This window comes from Setaria italica, chromosome I, assembly GCF_000263155.2.
Source record: "Setaria italica strain Yugu1 chromosome I, Setaria_italica_v2.0, whole genome shotgun sequence".
NCBI classification, from domain to species: Eukaryota; Viridiplantae; Streptophyta; class Magnoliopsida; order Poales; family Poaceae; genus Setaria; species Setaria italica.
Window position 1 is genome coordinate 9938902 of NC_028450.1, and position 24065 is coordinate 9962966.

The 24065-nt window shown below is 47.0% G+C and overlaps 2 protein-coding genes and 1 long non-coding RNA gene across 5 annotated transcripts; 2 read left to right on the top strand and 1 right to left on the bottom strand.

The window, feature by feature from the left end:
• Window positions 1-165: 165 nt before the first annotated feature.
• LOC101764091 lies at window positions 166-2693 on the top strand. Of its 2 annotated transcripts, XM_004952076.3 has the most exons (3): window positions 166-415; window positions 519-1876; window positions 2339-2693. In XM_004952076.3, the coding sequence occupies exons 2-3, from the start codon at window positions 525-527 to the stop codon at window positions 2358-2360; spliced, it is 1374 nt and encodes a 457-aa protein (XP_004952133.1). In that variant the 5' UTR covers window positions 166-415; window positions 519-524; the 3' UTR covers window positions 2361-2693. The 2 variants fall into 2 exon arrangements, with proteins under 2 accessions (XP_004952133.1, XP_022682273.1); XM_022826538.1 differs by having other exon boundaries at window positions 381-1876.
• A 2719-nt stretch (window positions 2694-5412) lies between these two features.
• Window positions 5413-8346, top strand: LOC101763008 (DNA-directed RNA polymerase II subunit 4). 2 transcript variants are annotated; one of them, XM_004952075.3, is made up of 3 exons: window positions 5413-5566; window positions 5727-6033; window positions 8034-8346. In XM_004952075.3, exons 1-3 carry the CDS (start codon window positions 5518-5520, stop codon window positions 8107-8109), a joined length of 432 nt encoding a protein of 143 aa, XP_004952132.2. In that variant the 5' UTR covers window positions 5413-5517; the 3' UTR covers window positions 8110-8346. The 2 variants fall into 2 exon arrangements, with proteins under 2 accessions (XP_004952132.2, XP_004952131.1); XM_004952074.2 differs by lacking the exons at window positions 5413-5566; window positions 5727-6033 and adding an exon at window positions 7411-7564 and having other exon boundaries at window positions 7727-8343.
• On the bottom strand, window positions 6041-7294 carry LOC105914823. Its single transcript, XR_001164514.2, has 3 exons — window positions 6792-7294; window positions 6310-6710; window positions 6041-6161 (listed from the first exon to the last, which is right to left on the bottom strand). It is a non-coding gene; the product is annotated as an uncharacterized LOC105914823 (long non-coding RNA).
• Window positions 8347-24065: the final 15719 nt, after the last annotated feature.

The following is a 24065-nucleotide window of genomic DNA, read 5'->3' on the forward strand; positions in this document are numbered from 1 at the left end:
CTAAGCGGCTGCGTGAAGCAACCCCACTTCTTCCCTCGCGGTCCTTCAGTTGCATGACATTACGTCTCCATCCAGGTCATGTTACCTGTCCTTCCGGTGACATGACATTGTGTGCGCCCCGAACAATGATCTGGATCCTCAGCTCGACGAGGGGCCCGGCCGGCAGGACGATGGTGCACGGCGGGCGTGTTCCGGCTCAATGCCGTCGCCACAGCACGGTTCAATTGGACGCCGGCGCCGGCGCCGGCGCCGACCGCGCAGCTCGTGCTCCGTCGCGCCGCTAGCTCGCGCATATGTAACCGACCGATAGATACATAGGAGGAAGCCGCCACTTCGCCGCTCCTGCACACCTGACCTCTCGCCGCCTCCGCCGCCGCCTCTCCTTGCCGGTCGTGGGTCTCCAGCGTCTTCGTCGGTAAGGCACCTCATCACCTTACAAATCCCCCGATCTATCCTCACAGAGGTCGCCATGTCCGCCGATCATCTAATTTAATTTCCCGATCTGCTGCTGTCTCAAGGTCGCCATGTCCGCCGCCGCCGCCGCCGGGGGGTTCCCCAACTGGGTGCTTCTGGAGCCCTACGTCTTCCGCAGGGACGATGACGAGTCCTTCCCGGATGAGACCCATGCGCCCATCAGGGCGTCCGGCACCACCTCCTGGGGCGCCGACTTCCGCATCGCCTTCTCCCTCGCCGAGCCCCCGCTCATCTCCCGCCTCTACGCGCAGCTGCCGGGCGTCCCGGGTCCCCGCAAGGCGAGGCCCTTAGCCATGCTGAAGACCCACCGCCATCTTGCCCTGCTCGTCGTCATCTCCCCGACGTCTGATCAACCTGTAATTCACGACTTCTTCATCTTCAGAGCCGACGAGAACAACCCTTCCTCATCATCCTCGCTTAGATTGCTCCCCCATTGTACCGACACCAAGTTTGATTATTCCCGCCGCGATCACCGCCTACCTCGTCGTCGATCTTCCAGTGCTACTCCCCGCCTGCTGAATATGCATTCCTTGGGCCTATGGTGCGGAGACAAAGAGGAGTTCGTGGTGGCACAGCTCAATCTTTGCGTACCCACCATTGGCCGCAGCCGCATCAAGGCCTTCGCTGACATCTGCTTGCTGCGCTCCTCCGATCAGCTTGGCGGCAATTGGGAGTCCATGCGTGTGCCAATCCTCAACCCCTCTGCTGATGATCTCTGGAAACTCTCCCAGTGGCAGAACACCGCCATCATCCCCTTCCAACGATGGCTGTGCTGGATCGACTACAAACGAGGCATCCTCTTCTGCGACGTGTCCGGTAAAGTGCTCGCCCCTACCGTCTCCTTCCTCTGGTTCCCTGAGGACAAGCCCTCTCTTACCAGAACCCGCAAAATAACCATGTGCGGCACCATCGCTGGCATGTCTGTCGTCGACCACGGCCGTTTGCTCAAGTTCGTCAAGGTCGCCCGCGATGATGGCCGTTACTATGAAGCGCTCAAACCCGGCACTGGCTTCACCATCACCTGCCACACCCTCGTGTTAGCAGGCGGCAGCATGGCGTGGAAGGAGGACTACACTGTCACCTCTGGTGACCTCCCTGACTGCTACCAACGCGGCATCCCCATGCACCCTCAAGTTGACATTGACAGGCCGCATGTGGTGCACTTCCTTTTCATTGAGTTTTTTGGTTTAGCCTACGAGAAGATGTCGGTGCTCTCCATTGACATGAGCACCAAGACCATGGTGTCATGTTATCTGTATATGAATGGGAATGAGATCCTTCGCCGTGGCGATAAGTGCTGTCAACCCGACGTCGACATTGACTTCGTCATATCAAAGTGCTTGGCTCCCTCTCCATTGCCCTTCCCTGCTTGTGAGTTCCCCAGGTTCTGCAATTTATCAAGGTATGTACTATTGCTGCTGCATGCCCTTTTATAAATAACTCAATAGATTTTGATTCTGCCGGCCGGTTCCATATTTGAATATTGCTGCAAAAGTTTGTGTCCATGGCTTCAATCTTGCATTGTTGGCATCTCATATGTTGTAGTATAGCCTCTTTCTCCAACCTGCAGAATACTAGCGTAGCCTGCAGCCTACTAAACATTTGAGCCTTGAAGCTTATGATTGGAACATAAGAGCTGCCTGCCAATATATATATGCCTTCTTTTATATGCTGTTGGAAATTACTAGCAGTTAATTGGAAGTCAAGTATACTACCTTGTCTGTTTTTTTTGCAATTCTTTCCTAAGTAAACAACTTACTTCGGCTGTGCATTGCTAATCCTTCTCTTGGTCGCAGTACAGAAGCAAGTTTAATTTGAACATCTTCCATCTAGTTCATTTTTATTTAATATTTATTTATTGCAGGAAGAGGAAGGATATGGAATAATGAGTCACGGCTGCCAATAGTACTTCATCCTACTTGTCGTGCTTTCTTCTAAATGGTCAAAACTGAAGAAAGGCTTCTGTCCTGATCTCTCGTCAACAAAACTGAAGGAGCTATTTTGTGTTGTGGCCTAGGAAGCATCTATATATCTTATGGTCTTTACTTTCATGCTGTATGAACGGATAAGTTAGTTGTATCAAGTCTATCGTGTGTTCTGTATGGTCGTCAAAAACAAGTTCGTCGTGTGTCCTGCTGTTTTAAGTACAATCTTTAAGTTTGCTTGTGTTTAATTTACCACGCACGAATACCAGAGACTGCTTTGTGATCGTTCCTGGATGGATCGTCTTGTACCCTCTACTATATGCCGCTGCTGTTGCATCATGCATTGCAACAAGAATTGCTGTTGTTGCTGGCTCGAAGCTACTCCAAGTCTTGGGGTTGATCTGTAATAGAAAAGGATAGGGAATTGGTGAAAACATATTTAGATAAGCACCAGTCAGCACACACAATACAAGTAAAAACTCGGAAAGGTACAAAAATTAGTGAAAGTGGCTAAATGTCATAGTTACTGACTTAGGTGCAATTACAAACACATGTCATAGTTACTGACTACTTAGGTAGGATTCTCAATGCATATGCTCTGTAAATAATTACATATCATTACTCACCTAAGGATTACTGTTGAGTAAACCTATCACAGAGCTGCTTATTGTAAAATGCTAAAGCACTAGGAATTCTGCTTCTGACCAAATCAGGGATGATTCACTATTTCTAAATGGAAGTCAGATACTTAAAAAAAAACTTTTGCCTGCAGTAATACTAACATCGTATGAACAGGGTACTCATCCATAAGATGAAGTTTGACAGACTAGGATTATAACATAAAGGTTACTAAAACTGACACGTGCATAATTACTAACACCAATACTGGAAATCAAGGGCATGTTTCAATGTTGGCCCCAATTGGCCAAGGCAAAGCATGGGCAATTTGGCAGCTGATTTGGCTGCCCCCATTTGGCCAGTCTTCGCGGCAAAAATAAATTGCAGAAGTCCGGTCAAGCCAAATCGGCACCATCATGCAAACATTGCTGATACCCACGGCCAATGGCCAAATTTTGGCCAGGCCACTTGGGTTGGCATCCAAACATGCTCCAAATAATGCACAACCATGAAGGCCACTTTACTAGCAATCAGAGGATAAACAATAGACTATAACCTTTTGCTGCTGGACAAAAACTAATATTTCATAACAGGAATTTAGGAATATCAATATTGGCACTGCTCTACATCAAATTAGGCAGCATATAACACATAATAATCTGTAACTGTTTAGAACACAATAAGAAGGCGAGGGTGAAAAATTGACATTTAATTTACGATTGGGGGGGGGGGGGGGGAAAGGAGAAAGATATATCTACTTCACCATGCTCTGGTTGGTGTAGCTACATTCAAGGAATTCATATCTAAGAAAAATCAGTTGTACCCACAGCAAAGTAGAAAAGGACGAGTCTACCGACAGATATTTTTGCCTGTACCTGCCTGTACCCAGGACAAAAAAAAAAAGATCAGGCATACACAGATCTTCGAACTACTGTCTACAGTTTTTTAATACTATGAAGAACTACTCTGGAAGCTCTACCCAAAAGAAGATGTGTGCAATAAGCATTTACTTACCAACATTCTCGCAGTCTTAAAATCATATATCATGGGATGTGAGTCACATGTTGAACCTTCCAAAACCAGTGAAATGAGTATACTTATTTTAAGTACCTGTCAGTTAGTACCAGTACCATGATGACCCCTTTCATTCGCACTGCATCATTCATTGGATACTTATTTTAATATAGAGCCAATTATTTTGATGAAGATGGAAAAAAAGATCCAAAAGCCTAAAGCATCAATAAAACAGCGGCTGAGGTGGGCACCTATATTTCAGGGAACAATATTTGCAGAGCTACGGGGAGAACCACGACAATACTAATTTAAATGGTGTTTCTTTGCAGTGTCCTTTTCTGAGATCCAACATAAGCATGCTAAGTGAGTTTTGTTCTGAGATGGACACTGAATAAACTACATATGTGGAACAGGTGGTACCTTGATGCTATGAAACCCTGGTAACTTTCGAAATTAGCTTGTGATGGCGAGCTGCTTCATGAAAATCTTTACACAGGAAAAAGAAACAATGTGAAAGGAATTCTCAATCTGAATTAGCCATAGCTGGTGTCGATTTGTTCGGCGCGCGCCACACCCTTGGATATTTCAGCGGTGACAATGGTGCAGATCACTGGATTTTGGCAAGGGGAAGAGCAAGCATCCTTTCACCACCAGAGACTTCAGTGTTAAAAATTCATCATCATAGGCAGTACAGTTGGTGTCTAGTTCTAGAAGAAATTAGAGACTGCATTTCACCACTTGTTTCTGCTAAGCATGCTAAATTTAAACAAAATCAAAATGCATCAAACCTGATATGCATGTCTCTCAAAGGTTGAAGCTTGGAATAAAAATCATCCGATTAGTGCCCTCGAATCATAGCCCTGAAGATTGAGGCTTCGTATAAAAAGCATCCCATTAGTGCCTTGGTCTGGATTTCAGCTTGGCTGCACTGTTAATTCAGAATAAACAATATTACCGCAGCTAGATGACCTTGATAGGCCTTTCTTCTTCATCTTCTTTCTCCATTTTACTTCCTAAACAGTGTTGGCTTGACCTAATTGGATGGCAAAAGCCGGTGCATGTATGTGCACGTTGTGTTGTTGGAGATGAATGAACAGGGAGGAACAACAAGAACTCACAGTACATGCCGACCATCAAGGTAGCAGCATGTCGTGAAGCTGAAAGCCGGAACGGGTGGGTACTCGCGCCGCCGTCCAGTCTGCAAGCCGGACCTTGACGGGCATCACTGCAAGCCGGAGGCCGGTGGCCGGCGATAGCCGGATCCCCTAGAGCACCAGAGGTGGTGGTCGGCGGCGAGCAAAGGGATTGGACGCGGTGAGTGGTCCGGAGTCTGGCGGCGTCAAGCAGACATGTGGGCCTTCGACTAATTGGACCTAATGCCAAACATAACAGCTCACAGGCCCAATTGGCGCAACAGGCCCACCTACTCCTTTCTTCTTCCTTGCCTCAACGCCGCCAACTCCGGCGTACTCGTTTCGACGGCAAGATGCCCGGCGAGGAGGAGGAGAACGCCGCCGAGCTCAAGATCGGCGAAGGTTCGCTCTCCTTCTCATATCTCTCTCTCTCAAGCTTTCCCCCCTTGCTTATGCCTCCCGAAACACCCAATCCCGGGCGGCTAGGGTTTCGTCAGGTAAAGCTTATCGCCGCCGCGATGCGGAACTGACTGACCCCTTTGCCATGATTGCGGCGGCGCAGAGTTCCTGAAGGCCAAGTGCCTGATGAACTGCGAGGTGGCGATCATCCTGGAGCACAAGTACGAGCAGATCCAGCAGCACGCGTCGGAGTCGGACCCGTCGTCGCAGGTGTCGCAGGTGTTCGAGAAGTCGCTGCAGTACGTGAAGCGCTTCAGCCGCTACAAGAACCCCGACGCCATGCGCCAGGTCCGCGAGACGCTCAGCCGCTACGGCCTCGCCGAGTTCGAGCTCTGCACGCTCGGCAACCTCTGCCCGGACACCAGCGGCGAGGCCACCGCGCTCGTACCATCCCTCAAGTCCGGGGGGAGGTTCGTCGGTACCTGATATGCATGTTTCTCAGAACAACTTATGCATTTGAAGTACTCAGGTTCGGGTCGGGTATCAACATCTTTGCCACCGGATGTAGTTTGCTCTACTTCTGCCACTCCTCTATCTTCTAACACATTTGAAGATACAATGAGCTGAATTATTGGTGACAGGCAATGATGTAGCACACAGAGTATTCAAGTAACAAAGAGCATCCTAAAAAATTATGAGGATCCTAAGTTGATATTCAGCTTCAAGATTACCCAAGCTAAATGTACCTGACATTGCCTGCCTCTAAATCTGCACTGACGTATCTCAGCAGCCATTTCTTCTTTTCACCTGGACCTGGCACTGCAACAGCGCAGGTTGCCAATAATAGGATACCAACCGAAGTGGTCTGTGCAGGTTAGAGGGTATGGGAGGTTTGGACTTAAATAGAATCGGATGACCAAACCTAATTGGATGGCAAAAGCAGGTGTATGTGCACGTTGTGTTGGAGATGAATGAACAGAGAGGAACAACAAGAACTCACAGTACATAGCGACCATCAAGGTAGCATGTCGTGAAGCTGAAAGCCGGAACGGGTACTCGCGCCGTCGCCCAGTCTGCAAGCCGGACCTCGACGGGCATCACTTCTCTAGGCCGCTGGAGGCGTAGGGCATGGCGAGAGGAGCAAGCTCTGCATTTCAACAGCAGGATCTTTAGAAAAGTTTGGAAGGATTTTAGCAAAAAATTGGCATAATCAGCCGCACAAAATTACAAATCGACGCTGGAGAGGAGCGGGGCGCAGGAGCCGCGAGGCTGGGGTCGCCGGTCGCCGCCTGTCTCGACCCGGAGTGCGGGCTGGCAGCGGCGGCGGGTGGGGCGCCTGGGGTTGCCCCGCCACTGGCCGCTGGCGCCGCGCCCCCACGCCGTCGGGAGGCTGGGCCCGCGCCGCCTGAGGCCGAGCCCCCGCGCTGCAGCCCCGCGCCCGCGCGGCCGAGCTGGGGCCACGGCCAGTCATCAAAGATGAGGTAGAGGCGGCGCTCCTCCAGACGCTTTGTCACCGTCACCGCGTCGACGCTTTAGCGATTGCATCTCGTTCTTGTTCCTTGCTCGATCGTCGCCTTCTCGTCCTCTCGTCACCAACTGCCGCCCCACCACGCCGATGGGGGCCGGCGGCGGCCCGACCTGCCCACGCGCCGAAGCGGCCGGCCTGCTGGCTGGCGGTGGCGGCGCCATCGATCCCGACACGCGTCAACCAACCACGTACGCCCAGGACCCGAGGCCCAGTCGAAGTGCCACGCGGAAAAAAGAATCGAGGCCCATCTCATTCTGGACTGAGCCCAAACCATGTTTTATATGGGTCTCACCGTCCTTGCCGAGCCGGCCCACTGCATAGCCCGCCGCCGCCATCACCAACCTCCCGCTCGTCTTGACCCCTCTCCTTCCCTTCCGTCGTCGAGTCCAACTCCGGCGCATTCGTTTCGATTGGAAGCGGCAAGATGTCCGGCGAGGAGGAGGAGAACGCTGCCGAGCTCAAGATCGGCGAAGGTTCGCTCTCCTTCTCATATCTCTCTCTCTCTCAAGCTTTCCCCCCTTGCTTATGCCTCCCGAAACACCCAATCCCGGGCGGCTAGGGTTTCGTCAGGTAAAGCTTATCGCCGCCGCGATGCGGAACTGACTGACCCCTTTGCCATGATTGCGGCGGCGCAGAGTTCCTGAAGGCCAAGTGCCTGATGAACTGCGAGGTGGCGATCATCCTGGAGCACAAGTACGAGCAGATCCAGCAGCACGCGTCGGAGTCGGACCCGTCGTCGCAGGTGTCGCAGGTGTTCGAGAAGTCGCTGCAGTACGTGAAGCACTTCAGCCGCTACAAGAACCCCGATGCCGTGCGCCAGGTCCGCGAGACGCTCAGCCGCTACGGCCTCGCCGAGTTCGAGCTCTGCACGCTCGGCAACCTCTGCCCGGACACCAGCGGCGAGGCCACCGCGCTCGTACCATCCCTCAAGTCCGGGGGGAGGTTCGTCGGTGACGCCGGCAACGAGAAGATTGAGAAGATGCTCAACGACCTCTCCCTCATCAAGAAGTTCGAGTAGAGAGTGCCATGGGCGTGCCTTGTTCTGTTCTTCAGTTTCCCTAGCTGTGTGAGACTTATCTTATCAGGCAACGATGGTAGTAGGATTTCCTACCGATCATCAATGTTACAGTCAACTTCATCTGCCTCAATCCTGAATTCCTGATGTATGCTTATCCAAGTTAAGAGCCCAATTGATCTTTGTTTGTAATTCTGCACGAAAAGCCTGAAATTGAGCTGATGAGTATTCCTTTGATGATGGATGCTTGGCTCGGTTTCCAGTTCTTTGGACTTGTCATCCAGTAGCAGTGCAGTGTTATTAAATGTTGGTAACTTGGTATAAACATGAAGCTCAGCGGCAATCCACTCCAAGCAAAGCCTTGGAGGATTCTTGATATAACTGTCTCACTTTTAGTTGGAAATCCAAGCAGAGCCTGATTTCTGAACCACATCCGTGGTGCTTACCACAGCCCAGAATGCAAGAACCTCACATCTTATTATATGCAGTCCCTGGCTATGAGACTTAGAGGCTTTCGAGGTGCAGATAGCTTTTCACATTATCTTGATCTGTTCTGGCAAGAGCCCTGATCATGGTATATTAAGGGAACTCTGTTATTTTCATATGTTTATGAATATAATTGTATTTTGTTCATAATTCTGTCCAAAAAGGCCTCCATTCAGGTAATTGAACTGAAGAGCAAGCCTCTGAAGAATGCCCCCAGGTAAAGAGAACAGTTGGTTTTCTGTTCCGTGATGCAACCTATATTACGGAATATACCATGCATGTGAATATGAATAGAACATCCTGCAATTCAAGCAGGCAAACTGAGCCTGATTCTGAACTTCACTTCACAATGATTTCAAGACATCTGTGACACTACAGTAACTGCACAGCAGAGACACCAAGAGGCACACATCTTCCCTCACATCTCCTTCCTCACAGCCCTCTTTGCCAACAAACCCAACTCGTTTATAGATCTGTCAGGGGGAGGGGGCGTCGTGTCCAGTACCGCCGGCGAGGCTTCGATGGCCGGCCTTTTCGAAGGAGAAGAGGATGGCTGTTCCGGCCGGCCATCCGGCCGGTCTCTTCGAAGGAGAAGAGGATGGCTGTCCTGGCCTTCTTGAAGTAGAAGACGACGAGATGTCGAAGGAGAAGAGTATGAGTAGCATCTCCAACTTCTTCAAGGACAACAGATCTGCGTAATTTCTTTGTCTTCCATCTCGATCAAAAAATACTTTCGTTGATTCTGTCTTTCGTTGATTCTGCTTCAGGCGAATTGTACGCTTGGCTTCCGTGCGACTCATTCCGCACCTGCCTCGGTTTATCCGCAGACGGGCCGCCTGCCTATCCGCAGACGGGCTGCCTGCGCAGGCCGCGCCTGCCTGTGGTTTCTCATGTGCCGAAGGAGCCCACGTTGCTCATGACTAAGGCTCGCGTCGTCCTCGCTGCTCCTGCTCCGTTTGTCCGAGTAAGTGTGCCCGTCCCATATAAAAGCTCTTGACTGTTAGTACCGAAAACCCTAACTCCTACTGTTTACTTCCTTCTAGCTGCCGCATCTGAAAACCGGAGTAGAGACGCCGTCCGAGTGCCGAGGAGCCCGAGGAGCCCGGGAATTGGTGCTGGGTGGGCAGAGTAGAGGTGAAGTGTCGCCACCGTTCGAGCTGCCGCCGGATCTGTGAGTTTTATGTCTCCAGCCTCATAGATAGGTGCTGGTGGGTGCTTGTAGGTTAGAGCGTCCGGATATGTAGGTTTCCTGTGAGTAAGAATCTTCTCCAGCCTCATAGATGGGTGCTGGTGGGTGCTGGTAGGTTAGAGCGTCTTAGTCAATACGCAATAACTGTTAGCTAACAGTTTGTATACCTGTAAGTGTGAAACCCTAACTCCTACTGTTTATTTCCTTCCAGCTGCCGCCTCGTGAAAACCTAGGCGGAGTAGAGGTGAAGTGCCACCAACATCTGAGCAGCCGCTGCGGTCGGTGCCATTTGTCTCATGGCTCAATTACCATTGGAACCAGGTTTGTGTCTTTTTTCTGTTTAGATTAGTCAATTATATAGCAACCAATTTAATCTAGTTTTTATTTTTTTTCAGCTAAGCCATACATTGCGTATGATGAGCATGTTCTTGATCCAGCACCTAACGGGGATCGTGTATTATTTGCTGATTATGGTGGAATCACTTGGGATCATTTCAGATACAGCCAGCAATTGGCCTTTGATATTGATCATAATACATTGTCAGGAGGTATGCCAACTCTTCCTGGAGAGCGGGGCAGAGATCCTTTTTATCTAGCTGCTGAGATAACTCAGAAGGCAAGTAGATCTTTAATCATGCTTTTAAGGAAGATTGAACTAGAAGGTAATTGTGTTGAACTTCTTGATCATACCAATGTCCGTGTCTATGAGAACGGATAGGTAAGGCTGTCACGCGCCTGTTTTCTGACAAATCAAGATTTAAGTGATGCAGAAATTGAGAATCATCTAAGGCTTAATTATAGGGCAGCAGTGGATATGATTTTTATGTTGTTTGATGTCAATGGCAATGGGCAGTATTGGCTACCACCAGATATGGATCACCTACTTGGATTGATGTGGAATAATTTTGGGGATCGGGGAATTTATGCCATACATGCTGCTCTTGTACCTATGGTTTTGTATCCCCACTTGTTTAAGGAACTGCACGATTTCATTTCAGCTAAGATTAGGGGTTCGGAATACCATGACATCTGTGTTGCACTAGTTGCTAATGCTCCTGATTGAAGACGTGAAGTTCATAATAATGACCTCCTTTGTGAAATATATTTTTTTAGACAAGGTTTGAATTATGTTGTTCCATACAACTACCCAAATCAACTTCATATCAGACGTGATCAACTAGCTGCTCTTCAGGAAGTTAGTTTGATAAATTAGAATGCATCGAGGCTAACACAGCGTGAGATTGATATTATTAATGGCCATAAGCTTTTGAAGTTCATGAGAAATCGGTTGGCTCACTGTATGGAAGCTATACAAGCCGGCTATACGACTTAGAATCAGCAGTTTCAGTATGATTTCTCAGCTATCAGTAGTGAGACGGTAACTAGAGTGAAATTTCCTCTAATCCTGGCTCAAATTCAGATTAATCTTCATCATATAGGGCATGATTTGGAGGGACTTGGGTTGGATAACTTGTTTGGGAGAACTGGATAACTTGTTCTAAATGTCCTCTCAGGTAACTTGTGATTATGAGCTGTGCAATTTCTATGTTGTGTATGCTGTGTGCTAGTGCGGAGGACTGGAGTTAGCAAGGTGGAGTGGCTTGCTAGCTTTTTGGCCTTCTACGAGACACTCTATTTAACCCCCTGTGGGACTATGTAACCCGTAATTGGTAGTAGTCTTTTTTATTATAGCCACTTTTTTCAATGCAAATATAGTCATAAGCACAAAAGCTTTTGGTATGTCATATCTCTCGGGTGAATGTTTGGTCTTTATTAATTATACTACTTTCTGCATGTATATGCTAATAATTAGCCTCGCTCACTATTGAGAAGAGGGAGGGGAGCACCTCTATTTATAGGCGCTCATGATCATTGTAGTGTTGCCATGTGGCAACTTCCACTCTCTTCAATACAAAATATCCTAACTCTAGAACCCTCATCATCCTTATCTAGTTTCTAATATTTCTACCATGCTAAAATATCTAGTTCTAGAGTATTCTACACTTCACCATGAAGCATGACAATTATGGCTCATGCATTCTCTCTAATTTTCTAGAACCTTCTTACCTTGCCACGATCTTATCCATATACATGGTAAAGTTAGTCTCTTTGGATCTTCACAATCTTCTAGAATGTTGTAAGTATGCATTGCATATTTCAACACTCACCCCATACACGCACTGTATTAAACTAGTTGCATGCAGCAAAAGACTTGTTGGATCATATATTTATTTCGTGTTTGACTCTGCAGCAGCTACGAGCTCCCAACCCGCACCCCGTGCCATTCCAGCGACATTGTGGCGTTAGTGGCCAGGACACCCAAAAAAGGTATGCAACTATTTTCATTCCTAGCCAATAAATAAGATGAAGTGTGTAGGATCGGTATACAATTGCTCATTCCAGTAGTAGTAGTTTATTCTTTTTGTCATGGATCAATGAAAGTAGCTAGAGTAGTCAGTCAATAAATAGGGTGGGAAAATAAATATTCCTGGTGGATGGCATAACCAACCGCCAGCACAAAATTTCTCTGCGCTAGCGCGTGGTTATGCCAACCGCCAGCATGGAATTTCATTGTGCTGGCGCGTGGTTATGCTACCCGACAGCACAAAGACCCACCGTGCTGGCGGGTGGTTATATCACCCGCCAGCACAGAGAGCCACTGTGCAGGCAAGACCTCTTTGCTGGCGGGCAAGCACCTGCCAGCATATACCGCTATTTTTTCTGGTTCAAAGTTCCTGGCGGGTGTGCCGCCCGCTAGCACAGTGACCATTTACCCGCTAGTACAAATGTTTTTTGGAGTAGTGGTTACTGCATCAACTTGTTGATATATGGACGAGATAACACTCTATGACAGGTCAGCACCTTTTCCAGTGTCAATGGAACCAAAGTATGGTGGAGGCTTGTTGTTTTCAGTGGTGGCCGTGGCGCACGTGGTGGTGACTGTGGAAGTTAGTTATCATGTGAAGCTACGATTTGAGATTAGTAGAGGCAAGGAAGAAGCTGGGTGTGGGGTTAGTAGGCATGCCAGGCCATCGTGATGGGCAGGATGTTCAAGGTAGCTGCGAAGGTATCAGCCTTGTACGTGCTGTATCTGATACCGCTGCGATCCACGTACCTCGCCGGTTTCAAGAGCAACTTCAGAGAAGGTATCTGATTTCATGTTGATCCTTGCAAATTTGGATATAGGAAATCTCATGTTTGTTAGCTAATTAGCATGGAGTGGCTACTCTTCTTGGGAGTAACTTGTTTATCTCAATTCAGGGACCGAGGCTACTGCCCCCAAGAAGAGTGCTGCTGCTGCTGCCAACTAAGTCATGATCGATATCCCCATTGAAGAACCTTGGAAGCAACAAGTTGAGAACTTTTGGTTGAATTGTACTATCTCATCTCTATCTAGCCACAATACTGTGAAAGCACTGGTTTGCCTGTACTTTAAAATTAAAGTCAGATGAAGAACATCTGAATTCGCTGCTCCTTAGTTTGATGTCATTTTGGTGATCTGTGCATGCGTTTCTGAGCAATTTTAGGCATAAAAAATTCTTTTTGGTGAGCTATGACCCCCACGCCACGCGTGACATTGACAAGAAGGTCCGTTACATGGGCCGGCCAACCTGAGCCTCACAAGGAAATTAGGCATTATTGTTGGGTGGGTTCGTCCGTTGGTATAGAAGCCCAGTGGCCCAAACTGCATGCGTATGGCCTCGTCGCATACAAGTGCACCCTAAATCAGCATTGGTCCCTGGAATCTGGAAGCCGCCGGATCGCCGCCACCTCCGCTCCCGCACGCCTCCGCCTCTTCTCTCCTTGCTGGCCGCCGCGTCCTTCTTCGTCGGTAAGGCACCTCATCACCTTATAGAGATCATCCCCCGATTTGTTCACCTCCGCCGACTTCCCCAACTGGGTGATGCTGGAGCCCTTCGTGTTCCGCAGGGACGACGACAAGTCTTTCCCGGACGAGAGCAAGGCGCCCGTCAGGGCGTCCGGCACCACCTCCTGGCAAGCCCAGTTCCGTTTCGCCTTCGACCTCGCGGAGCCCCCGCGCATCTCCCGCCTCTATGCGCAGCTGCCAGGCTTTCCGGGTCCCAGGAAAGGGAGGCCCTTAGCCATGGTGTTGACGCACCGCCATCTCGCCCTGTTTAGCGTCGGTACCTATTGACGAGAACCTATTCATCTACAGCGCCAAGTCTTCCTCGCTCGAAAGGCTCCCCTGTTGTACCGAGGATTTGGAACTTGTCCTCCACGATGGCAGCCCATCTCATCGCCCTCGTGAATCGGGGTCGCGCCTGCAGTGTGTCAGTTCCATGGGCCTCTTGTGCCAAGGCGAGGAAGAAGAAGAGTTCGCGGTGGCGGAGCTGAAGCTCTACCCGGACAGACGCAAGTGTAAGATCTTCGCCGACATCTTCCTGTTCTTGAAGTCAGCCGGCAAATGGAGCTCTTCGCGTGTACCCATCCTCCACAGCGGCAATCCCGATGATTTGTGGCATCTCTACATCTGGCAGGCCCACAGGGTCATCCCTGTGGACCGCTGGCTATGCTGGATTGACTGTATGCAAGCATCCTCTTCTACGATGTGTTTGCGGCGGCACCGGCTACTATCTCCTTATTCCGCTTCTCCGTGCACAAGTTCCCTGCTACTCATCCCAATCGTGGCAGCTGGTTTCACTGTGGTGTGTCTGCCTTTGATGCCGCCGGTACGCTCAAGTTCGTTGATGTCACCCGCGATGATGGCATTACTGGCTACAAGGCACTCAAGCCCGGTGCTGGCTTCACCATGACCTGCCACACCCTCCTCCTCCCATCGTCTCTAAGCAGTAGCAGCATGGTGTGGAACAAGGACTGGAAAGTCACCTCTGATGAGCTCTGGAGTAATGATAATTGCCTCCCGCGCCAGGTTCCCATGTTCCCCCAAGATAACATCGACATGCCACATCTAGTACATTTCCTTATCAGCGACTTCACATACGTGATGAGGAAGATGTGGGTGGTCACCATTGACATGAACACTAGGACCGTCGAGTCATTTTATCAGTATCTCAATGGTCAGGAGGACATTGGAACTGAGCAGGAGTTCTTGACCGACCAAAAGTCCGTGTGTCCCAGTTCCTTCCTCCCCAGTGAGTTCTCCAAGTACCTTTCCTCAAGGTAATACTAATTGCTAGCTGCTGGCATTTATCTATCTTTTACCTAGTTGCTTATTAGTAGGTTTTTGCTGGTTAATTGCATGTTTAATTTGTCCCTTGCATTGCATATATGCAAGTTGTTCACCACATATTAATCAATCGTTAGCATTTCACTTCAATCTTTAATCAAGTGTTTGTTTTTGGCAATTCTTTCCTAAGTAAATATATATAGCACAACTAATAATTTGGGACGCAATGGTAGTATTTTCCTCTAGTATTTGTTGTCTTAACTTAATTGTGACTATACTGTGCATGCATCATTACAAATCATTGTCACAAAACATAAATCATGTGACGGTTTGGACCAAGTACATAATAAATGAGAGTGATCACAATGTACATTGGTAATTTTGTACAATCATAATGTACGCTTGTGGCCATGCAAGGTCAAATTCCAAACAAACTGCCAAACACACAGAGAAAAAACTACATTAGTGTGTTATCAATGTATTACTACTAGCCTGCATGTTTTCAGAAGAACAAACCAACCACAAGATCACATTTTGAATTAATCTCAAGTCATCATTCATCATCTGTCAAGTTCTCCAAAAGCGCCAAATTCTGCATTTTGAGGATCCTCATGTTGAGCTCAACTTGGCGATTGATTGCTGTATGCCTGTGTCATGATTATCATGGAAGCCATCAACGGGAGCTAATGAATTACAAATGAATTTCCACTATATCTTCAAGGGCTGAGATGTCCCAAAATAACAGCCGGAGAAAATGTTTCCTTACAAATCGATTCAGAAGCACTGGATTGCATGCATATTCGCCGTTGTAGGCTCCTAGCTAGCTGTTCTCGTACTCTTTGGCGAGCTACAAGCCTACAAGATGAGAATGACTGTATGGATGAGAACGAAGAGGTAAGAGATATGGATACAGGTCTGTGTAAATAAAAAGCCTCGACATGCTTAATAGGGATAAACGAAGTTAAACCAAAGAACCCCTCAGCAGCAGCCAGCAGCTTAAAAAAATGATAACTAATCTATTATTATGACCTAAAATGCTTTTATTACTAGCATGCTTTTTAAAGTATTGCGATTGGAATTCCTGCATTGCAAACATCTTTTTCCATCCATTCCTGTGTTTTTTCCATCCTTTGTTTCGCTATTACACACTCATCACATTCATACGGTTTTTTCCTATTCCTCTTGTTTTATATTCCTTCGTTCCAAATAGACCCTAAACACTGAAGACATTACGAACCTGGGAGCATTATGAACTCTGAATAAGTTACAGAGGGATTTACACAATACGGAATTTCTGAATGCCTGCACTGAAACGAAACAAAATGGAAATGTTCCTCAAATGACAGTTCCATGAAGTAGCTAGGAAACTCTAAGGGTCCATTTGGCTGAGAGAATCGTTCCAGATTCTTGCTAGAATTTGTCTGTTGCTTGCCAAACGGTCACCATAGCTATAGTTGGCTAAATGGGCCGGGCTAAACGGGCGGCATGAGGGCCGGCCTGTTTTGGCCTGACGCCAGCACGGCCTGGCCCGCTGTTACACGGGCCTGTGCCGGCACGGCCCGACACAGCAAGCCGAACCTAGGCCTCAGCTGCGGCACATCGGGCGGCCCATGGCACGGCCCGTGCAACGGGCGGCACGGCCACGGCCCGGTTTCCCTGGTATAAGCCCTCCCTCCCAGCCCCCGCCCGCGCATCCGCATCGGCAACCCTAATCCCTAATCCCCTCCCCCTCCCTCTCCTCCAGTCCGCCGCAATCCCACTTGGCCGCTCAGCCTCGCGCGTGTCTGCCTCCCTCTCACCCTAAGCACCGGTCACCGTCACAGCGGCACCGCCCCCGTCATCGGCTCCCCACCCCCACCTCCTGCCCTCCGCCTGTCCGCCTTCGGCCCTCCGCCTATCTGCCTCCTTCCCCTTCTCGATCTAGATCTCACCGGTCCGCCTCTGCCTCTTGCCTTGATGCCTCCTTCCCCTCCTTGATCTCGGCATGCTTGGGTGCTTCGGCAACGCAGGTACTTTCTTCTTCTTCCCCTTCTCACATCTTGACCTAATCCCCTCCCGCATCTTGGCTTCTAGGTCATTGGCTGAGCACAATGCCATCGTGCTCGCATGGGTGTGGCGCACGCCGTTGAGGAGCCTGAGCCGCCGAGGCATCAAGGAGGCGAGGAGGAGGGAGGTCATTAGAGTCTCGGAGATGGAGACTGATACACCGACCTCTGATACACCTTGGTCGTTAGAAGTGGATGTCCTCCAGGTTGGCTTAGCTGGTGGCAGTGCTGCAGATGCTATCGACCTTGATGGTGCCGGCCCTGCCGGCGCGCCCGAGGAGTCGGTGCCGCCGGTGAGCTTTGACGCGAAGAGGGTCAAGAACTCCACATCTAAGGTGTGGAACGACTTTGAGGAGCTCTTCAACACGAGGAATGGCAAGAAGGTCAAGTATGGCGCTAGGTGCCTTCATTGCAGTCATGAGTACTCTGGCAAATCTTCTAGTGGTACTGGCCATTTGTGCCGGCACATTCTTGCTTGTAGGAAGAGAAAAGAAAATGATCGCATGGCTCAAACTATGCTAAAGTTCAATCCTGATGGTTCTATCCATTATTGAGAGTACTCTGATGCTGTTGCTCGTAGTCAACTGTGCCGCTTGATAGCTAGGGAGGATATGCCTTTAGGGTTTGGAGAGTCTAATACCTTTTAAGAGTACATAAACTGTACTCATAACAATAGATTTTCTAAATCCTCTAGGCAAACCACCACCAGAGTAACAATAGATTTTCTAAATCCTCTAGGCAAACCACCACCAGAGATATGGTAAAACACTTCACTGAATGTCATGGTAAGCTTAAGGAAATGTTAGTTGTATCTTTTTCATCTGTTGCTCTTACTTCTGATATATGGTCTGGAAATTCTAAGGAGGATTATCTTAGTATGGTTGCTCACTTTGTTAATGCTGACTGGGAATTAGAAAAAAGATTGCTAGGTCTGAGACTCATTGATGAGTCACTTCTGGTTCTTCTTCTGTTTATTCTCCTTCTCAATTGGGAAGGAGGACAAGTATTGGTGCACTATTTGTAGGTACTACATCTCTTTCAGAACTGTCATCATATCTAGATAGTGACTACGTCACCCAATACGATGAAGACTTCAACATTCTCAATTGGTGGCACGAGCATAAGCAAACTTATCCCATTCTTTCTATACTTGCTAAAGATGTGCTAACAGTACCTGCTTCCACAATATCATCATAATCCACTTTTAGTCTTGCTGGCAGGATGCTTGAGGAGCGGCGACGGTGGCTGACATCTGACATGGTGGAGGTGCTGTCTTGCTTGAAGGACTGGGAGTGGGCTGATGCTCAATTGCAGCACAACGTCGAGAAGGAGACCAAAGATCTGGATCTGGCTTTCGAGAACATATTCCTTGATGATGATGATGCTGATTCATGATGGAGTGATGCCTTGATGGACATGTGTCTTTTCTATTCTACTTAGTATCGCACTATTTGTGTAATGAACATTTGGACATTAAGAACTCTCTAGAGCTAGGTTGTACTCTTTTTTCCTTTCTAGGTTTTTTCTCACGAGGTGTGAGTTTTACCTAGAAAGGTTTTTAATAAGGCAGCCACATCAAACGGCTCAAATAAAATTTGATTTGATCATCTCTATATCTCTATGAGTATCAGTTATGATTTTGATAATATGTATGTATATGTTATATGCTGTGCATTCCCTATCCGTTGGATGGTTTTTATTTGGCGGGCCGATTGGCGGCCCGACCTGACTGGCTATGTATAACCACAGCCGGCAATTCTAGATAGAAACGTTTCTAGCTATTCTAATTTTTTGTACTAGAGAATAGAATCACCTCCAAGCCAGTTTCAGGTGATTCTGTTTCTTTCTTTCCTGTCTCCCCTCTAGTATGTGATAAGTACACTTCGTCTTTTTCAAGTGCAATAATTTAAAATGGATCGCATGTGAAATGTTCTTCACCCACAAAAAAATTCATGAAGCCTATCTATTTCTATATTTTTTAAAAAAGAAAAATAATTTATCTTTATGTCTATTTTAGAAACCGAATCAGCTAGGTAGCCAAACAATTTTAGGTAGCAAAACAATTTCAGGAAAGTAATTCTATTTCAACAAAGAAACGTTTCTACAGAGAATCTGAATCTGAAATGTTTCTTAGAGAATCTGGATCCCTACCAAACCAAACCTAGGATAAGTTATAAAGCTAGCATAACACATGGGACCATATAAAAGGACCACAAAACAGGAGCCCAGATTCCAAGAACAATTACATCATATAATCTAAATGTCTCTTATTTGTTGGAAGGGCAATTTTTTCTAAAACACTATGATTTCCAAATCCACTTAAAAGAACTTGGTACTTCAGAACGATCGGTTAGAATCTTATAAGCGTTGGACAATGAGAAAACAGCATTACCCTAAACTTTCAGTCTCAAAACTAAATTCAATTTTTAAGAACTGTTCCATTTACAAATTTTTGCAATACCAGTTAGGTTCCTACTTCCCTTACGTAGTTACTCCTGTATTACTGTCTGTATCTCCAACAAATTCAATTCCCAGGTAGGCCGGATTGATGTAGTTTACAGAGATGCTTCCAGGGAACTAGTAGTGCAGATTACTGCACCATACCAAGCAAGAGCATGCTAATTCGAAACCAAAACCGAAACCAAGCAAAACAGCTCACATTGCTAGTTTCTTCCACGATAGATATTTTCTTGTGATATATCTAGGAAGGAACAAGGTCCTCAAGTGGATAGTTCCACTATCCGCTTGTGGTTTGATGAAACATCAGACAATATCTTTATCAATGAAATAGGCACAATCTCATACCCGTTCGTTCAAAACGAAAAGAAAAGAAACATCAGACAATAGTTCGAAAATCAAAGAAAGAAATAAAGAGAAAAAAAATCGCCAGGATCTTGTTTTGCCGTTCTGAATTTGTGGTCGCCGCTCCCATGCGATGCGTAGCGTTGGTGGATGGATCCATCAGTGGCCGCCGCCCACGGCGTCCTTGACCGCGGCCGCCGCGCCCTGGGCCATCTGCGCCACCTGATCAGCAGCCTGCGCTCCCACACGGATGGGAGGATTAGAGGATTATTCATCGGAAATCACCCGGCGAGGAGGAATTCATCCGTACTACCTGCTGGACGGTGTCGGCGGCGCGGTGCTGCTGCTGCTGCGCGCTGTCGGCCGCAGCTCCGGTGGCGTCGGCCGCGGCGCCGCCGGCGGCGTCCTTGACGGACTGCGCCGCGCTCTCCGCCTGGCACTGCACACACACACACATGGATCATTCATGGATGAATTCCAGGGCACGCCATGCCATGCAAGCAAAGCGATTCGTCAGCACTAGCTCACCTCGCCCTCGGCGGCGTGCGCCTTGCCGGCCTGGATGGATTGCTCAACGTTCGACATCGCCGATGATGGTTTCTTCTTGAAGCTGTCAAAATTACTTGAAGTTGCCAGGCGCTTGAGCCGTGGTTTATATAGAGCCTTGTAGGAGCTGCAAGTCTTGACAAGTGTCAGGTTAATTTTTAGCCATTTGCTAATTACCGCAAGCCAAATTTAGAGCCTCCACAAATATCGTATTCATAATTTATTTCTAGATTAAATCACAACTAAAAGTGCTTATATATCCAACAGTCACCTCTGATGAGCTCTGGAGTACTGATGATTGCCTCCTGTGCCACGTTCCCATGTTCCCCCAAGTGAACATCGACAGGCCACATCTAGTGCATTTCCTTATCAGCGACTTCACATACGTGATGAGGAAGATGTGGGTGGTCACCATTGACATGAACACCAGGACCGTCGAGTCATTTTATCAGTATCTCAATGGTCAGGAGGACATTGGAACTGAGCAGGATCAGTTCTTGACCGACCAAAAGTCCGTGTGTCCCAGTTCCTTCCTCCCCAGTGAGTTCTCCAAGTACCTTTCCTCAAGGTAATACTCATTGCTAGCTGCTGGCATTTATCTATCTTTCACCTAGCTGCTTATTAGTAGGTTTTTGCTGGTTAATTGCATGTTTAATTTGTCCCTTGCATTGCATAAATGCAAGTTGTTCACCACATATTAATCAATCGTTAGCATTTCACTTCAATCTTTAATAAAGTGTTTGTTTTTGGCAATTCTTTCCTAAGTAAATATATATAGCACAACTACTTTACCAAGCACCTTCATTTGCATGCTAGCTTTCTCTTGCTAACAGAATCAATGCAAGTTTGATTTGAACATCATCCATCTAGATTGCTTTTTCACAGTATTTATGTATTTCATTGCAGGACGGTGGAATGAGTCGCATCAATATATTTGGTTCCACAAGATAGTAAGGCTTCTGTTGTGTTTGTCAACATGTTGAAGGATGAATGGATAAGTTATATCAATAAGTTTGTGGAAGTGTGTTCCGTAGGTTCGTCAAAGATGTTGGTGTGTCGAGCTTAAAGTACAATCTTTAAATTGTGTAATTGTGTGGATGTGTCACGTGGTACTTGAACCTGTCTGTGTTATGCCAAGTTTGCATGTGAAAGTTAAGCTCTACTGCTCCCTCCGTCCCAAATTATTAGTCGTTTTAGCTTTTTCTAGATTCATAGATTTTGCTATGCACCTAGATATATATTATGTCTAGATACATGTTAAAAGGTATGAGCCTAGAAAAACCAAAGTGACTAATAATCTGGGACAGAGTGAGTAGTATGTTACCCGTGCTAACTCAATGGCAGTATTTTCCTCTAGTATATGTTGTCTTAACTTAATTGTGACTATATTGGATACCCGAGCTATCCAATGTGCAGCTGAACCAGAGAGTCGAGGATAGAGTATCGTGGAGATGGGATGCATATGGAGTCTACTCCGCTCGATCAGCCTATCGTGCCTTCTTCTTTGGGGCAACGAAGTTCGCTGCAGCTAACCTGATATGGAAATCATGGGCACCTTTGAAGCTGAAATTCTTCATCTGGCTGACAATTAAGGAGCGCTTGTGGACGGCGGACAGAAGGCACCTGCATGCCTTGCAAGGAAACGCTAATTATATTGCACTTTTTGCGACCAGGAGTTAGAAACAGCAGCGCATTTGCATATCACCTGTCCGTTTGCAAACGAGGTTTGGCACATTGTTTTGTCTGAACTGCACATACAGAACATTGCCGTGCTACCTGAAACTTCTTTAACGGAATGCTGACTGCGCAAACGGCAAGCCACGAGTAGATCATTGAGAAAAGGGATGGACTCTATGTTCATGTTGATCTCCTGGACGATTTAGAGACATCGGAACGACAGGGTCTTTGATAGAGCTCCCAACAAAACTCCTTTGCAACTAAGTGATCCAGGACGAAGAAGGAGCCAAACATTTAGCGCTGTTCCAATGGCCGCGCCAGCAGCAGGACTCTGCAAGGGTAGCCTAGTGGGTTGGTTTGTAGCCCCTGTGTACACGGAAGCTTATGATGTCTTGTAGTTTAAAACTAGCTACCTAACAAAATCGTGTGCGTGAGCCGGTAGACCCGTGTTGTAAAATTATTTTATCTCTTCTTAATACGAAGGTACGCATGCGTATTCTCAAAAAAAAGAGCAGTTACAACGTGACGAACTGAATTTCTACTTCCTCACTCAAGCTGGTAAAAATCTGGCTAAACTTTACCAAATGAATTTCTTTTTCCTCCACTCAAACTGACAAAAATCTGGCTAAACTTTACCAAAGCAGTGTATTCCAAACTGTTTGCCCACCTTTCAATGTTGGAGTACAAGTGATTGCCCGCATTTTACTACTAGCTTAAGATTTTGGGTTGAACTGGTTTGTGCATTCAACTCAATATGGTATCAGGCCTAGAGGTCTCGGGTTCGAATCCTAGCGGGCGCACTTAAATAAAATAATTGCAGCCCACTCACATATGTTGCTTAAGAGAGCCTGCGCGTGAGGGTGTGTGTTGGAGCATAAGTGAATTGCCCACTTTTCCTCATCACCTTTTGGGTTGAACTGGGTGGTGCATGCAAATCAATACAAATGAGAAGCGCCCAGCCATATGTAACACCAATGGATCAAGTTCAAATCCAGTTTGAAATTTCAAATCTGAACTCAAGGTGCGAAAGTTGCCAAATATGACCAAGTACCTATGTTTGGATCCAGATTTGAAAAGATTTCATATGGAAACTTGGGAGAATGTTCTTGTGAAAGTTGGAGTGAAAAATGATATTTTCCATGCCCAAAGTTGCTCTTGAAATGGCAAGGCAGGTGTTGCAGGTACTTCATCCTTCCTGTTCCAATGGTCTTGCGCCTGATGGCCTTCACACTCCAGTTATCTGAATTGATGCAACCACCATGTTAACATCCAGGATTGGAGACATGATAACCAAACTATATAGGAAGTGCAATCAGACAGCTTAATCCAACAACCAAGTAAACAAATAGCAAGGTTAGCTTTAATGCTTGACAACTGGATTGCAAACCTAAACCAATTAGATGAACACTTGAAGGAAAAAACATGTAAAGGCAAAAGTTACAACAGAAACAGATATTAGTTTTTTTCCCAGAAGATAGATTGCAAATAGAATACAAAACAAAATGCTGAGGTATCATCAGAGACTTAAATACTTGGGAATCATTAAAGAATTTTAACTTCATCATATTGTTGCAGTTTAATTTCAAAGAAATAAAGCAAAACAGATACAGTTGCAGCACAATGAGGGCCAAATACTAAATGCTGAAAAAAATTCAAATAGAGTAACAGTGACACAATCAGAATAAAGTAGTATGGTGCTGCACAGGGCATGAAATATATTCTCATTGCATGGCACCTCTGAAGTCTGGAAGTCACAAGGGAAAAAATTGACCAAAAACAAACTTCCAAAAATAATAAAAGAGGGATCATCAGAGACTTAAATACTTAAGAATCATAGGAGTATTATTACTCCCATCATATTGTTGCAGTTATGTTACTCATCACTTGACCCCCGACAGTGGAAGCAGGCCAAAAAGGTATTTAAACGGATTGCAAACTCATGTAACATATACAAATTAAGCAGACCTATACGACTCATGTACTAATTGCAGGGAACATTTCCAAAAGAGTTAGATTGAGGAAGTAGCCAGAAACATTTGGGTTGAAATTATGAAACCAGTGAATA

What these genes read in the sequence shown, in the direction of transcription:
- LOC101764091 (XM_004952076.3), top strand. Translation starts at nt 525, where the DNA reads ATGTCCGCCGCCGCCGCCGCCGGGGGGTTCCCCAACTGGGTGCTTCTG. An exon ending in AGGTTCTGCAATTTATCAAG is followed by an intron (nt 1,877 to 2,338) that starts GTATGTACTATT and finishes TATTTATTGCAG; the next exon opens with GAAGAGGAAGGATATGGAAT.
- LOC101763008 (XM_004952075.3), top strand. Translation starts at nt 5,518, where the DNA reads ATGCCCGGCGAGGAGGAGGAGAACGCCGCCGAGCTCAAGATCGGCGAA. An exon ending in CGAGCTCAAGATCGGCGAAG is followed by an intron (nt 5,567 to 5,726) that starts GTTCGCTCTCCT and finishes GCGGCGGCGCAG; the next exon opens with AGTTCCTGAAGGCCAAGTGC. An exon ending in TCCCTCAAGTCCGGGGGGAG is followed by an intron (nt 6,034 to 8,033) that starts GTTCGTCGGTAC and finishes GTCCGGGGGGAG; the next exon opens with GTTCGTCGGTGACGCCGGCA.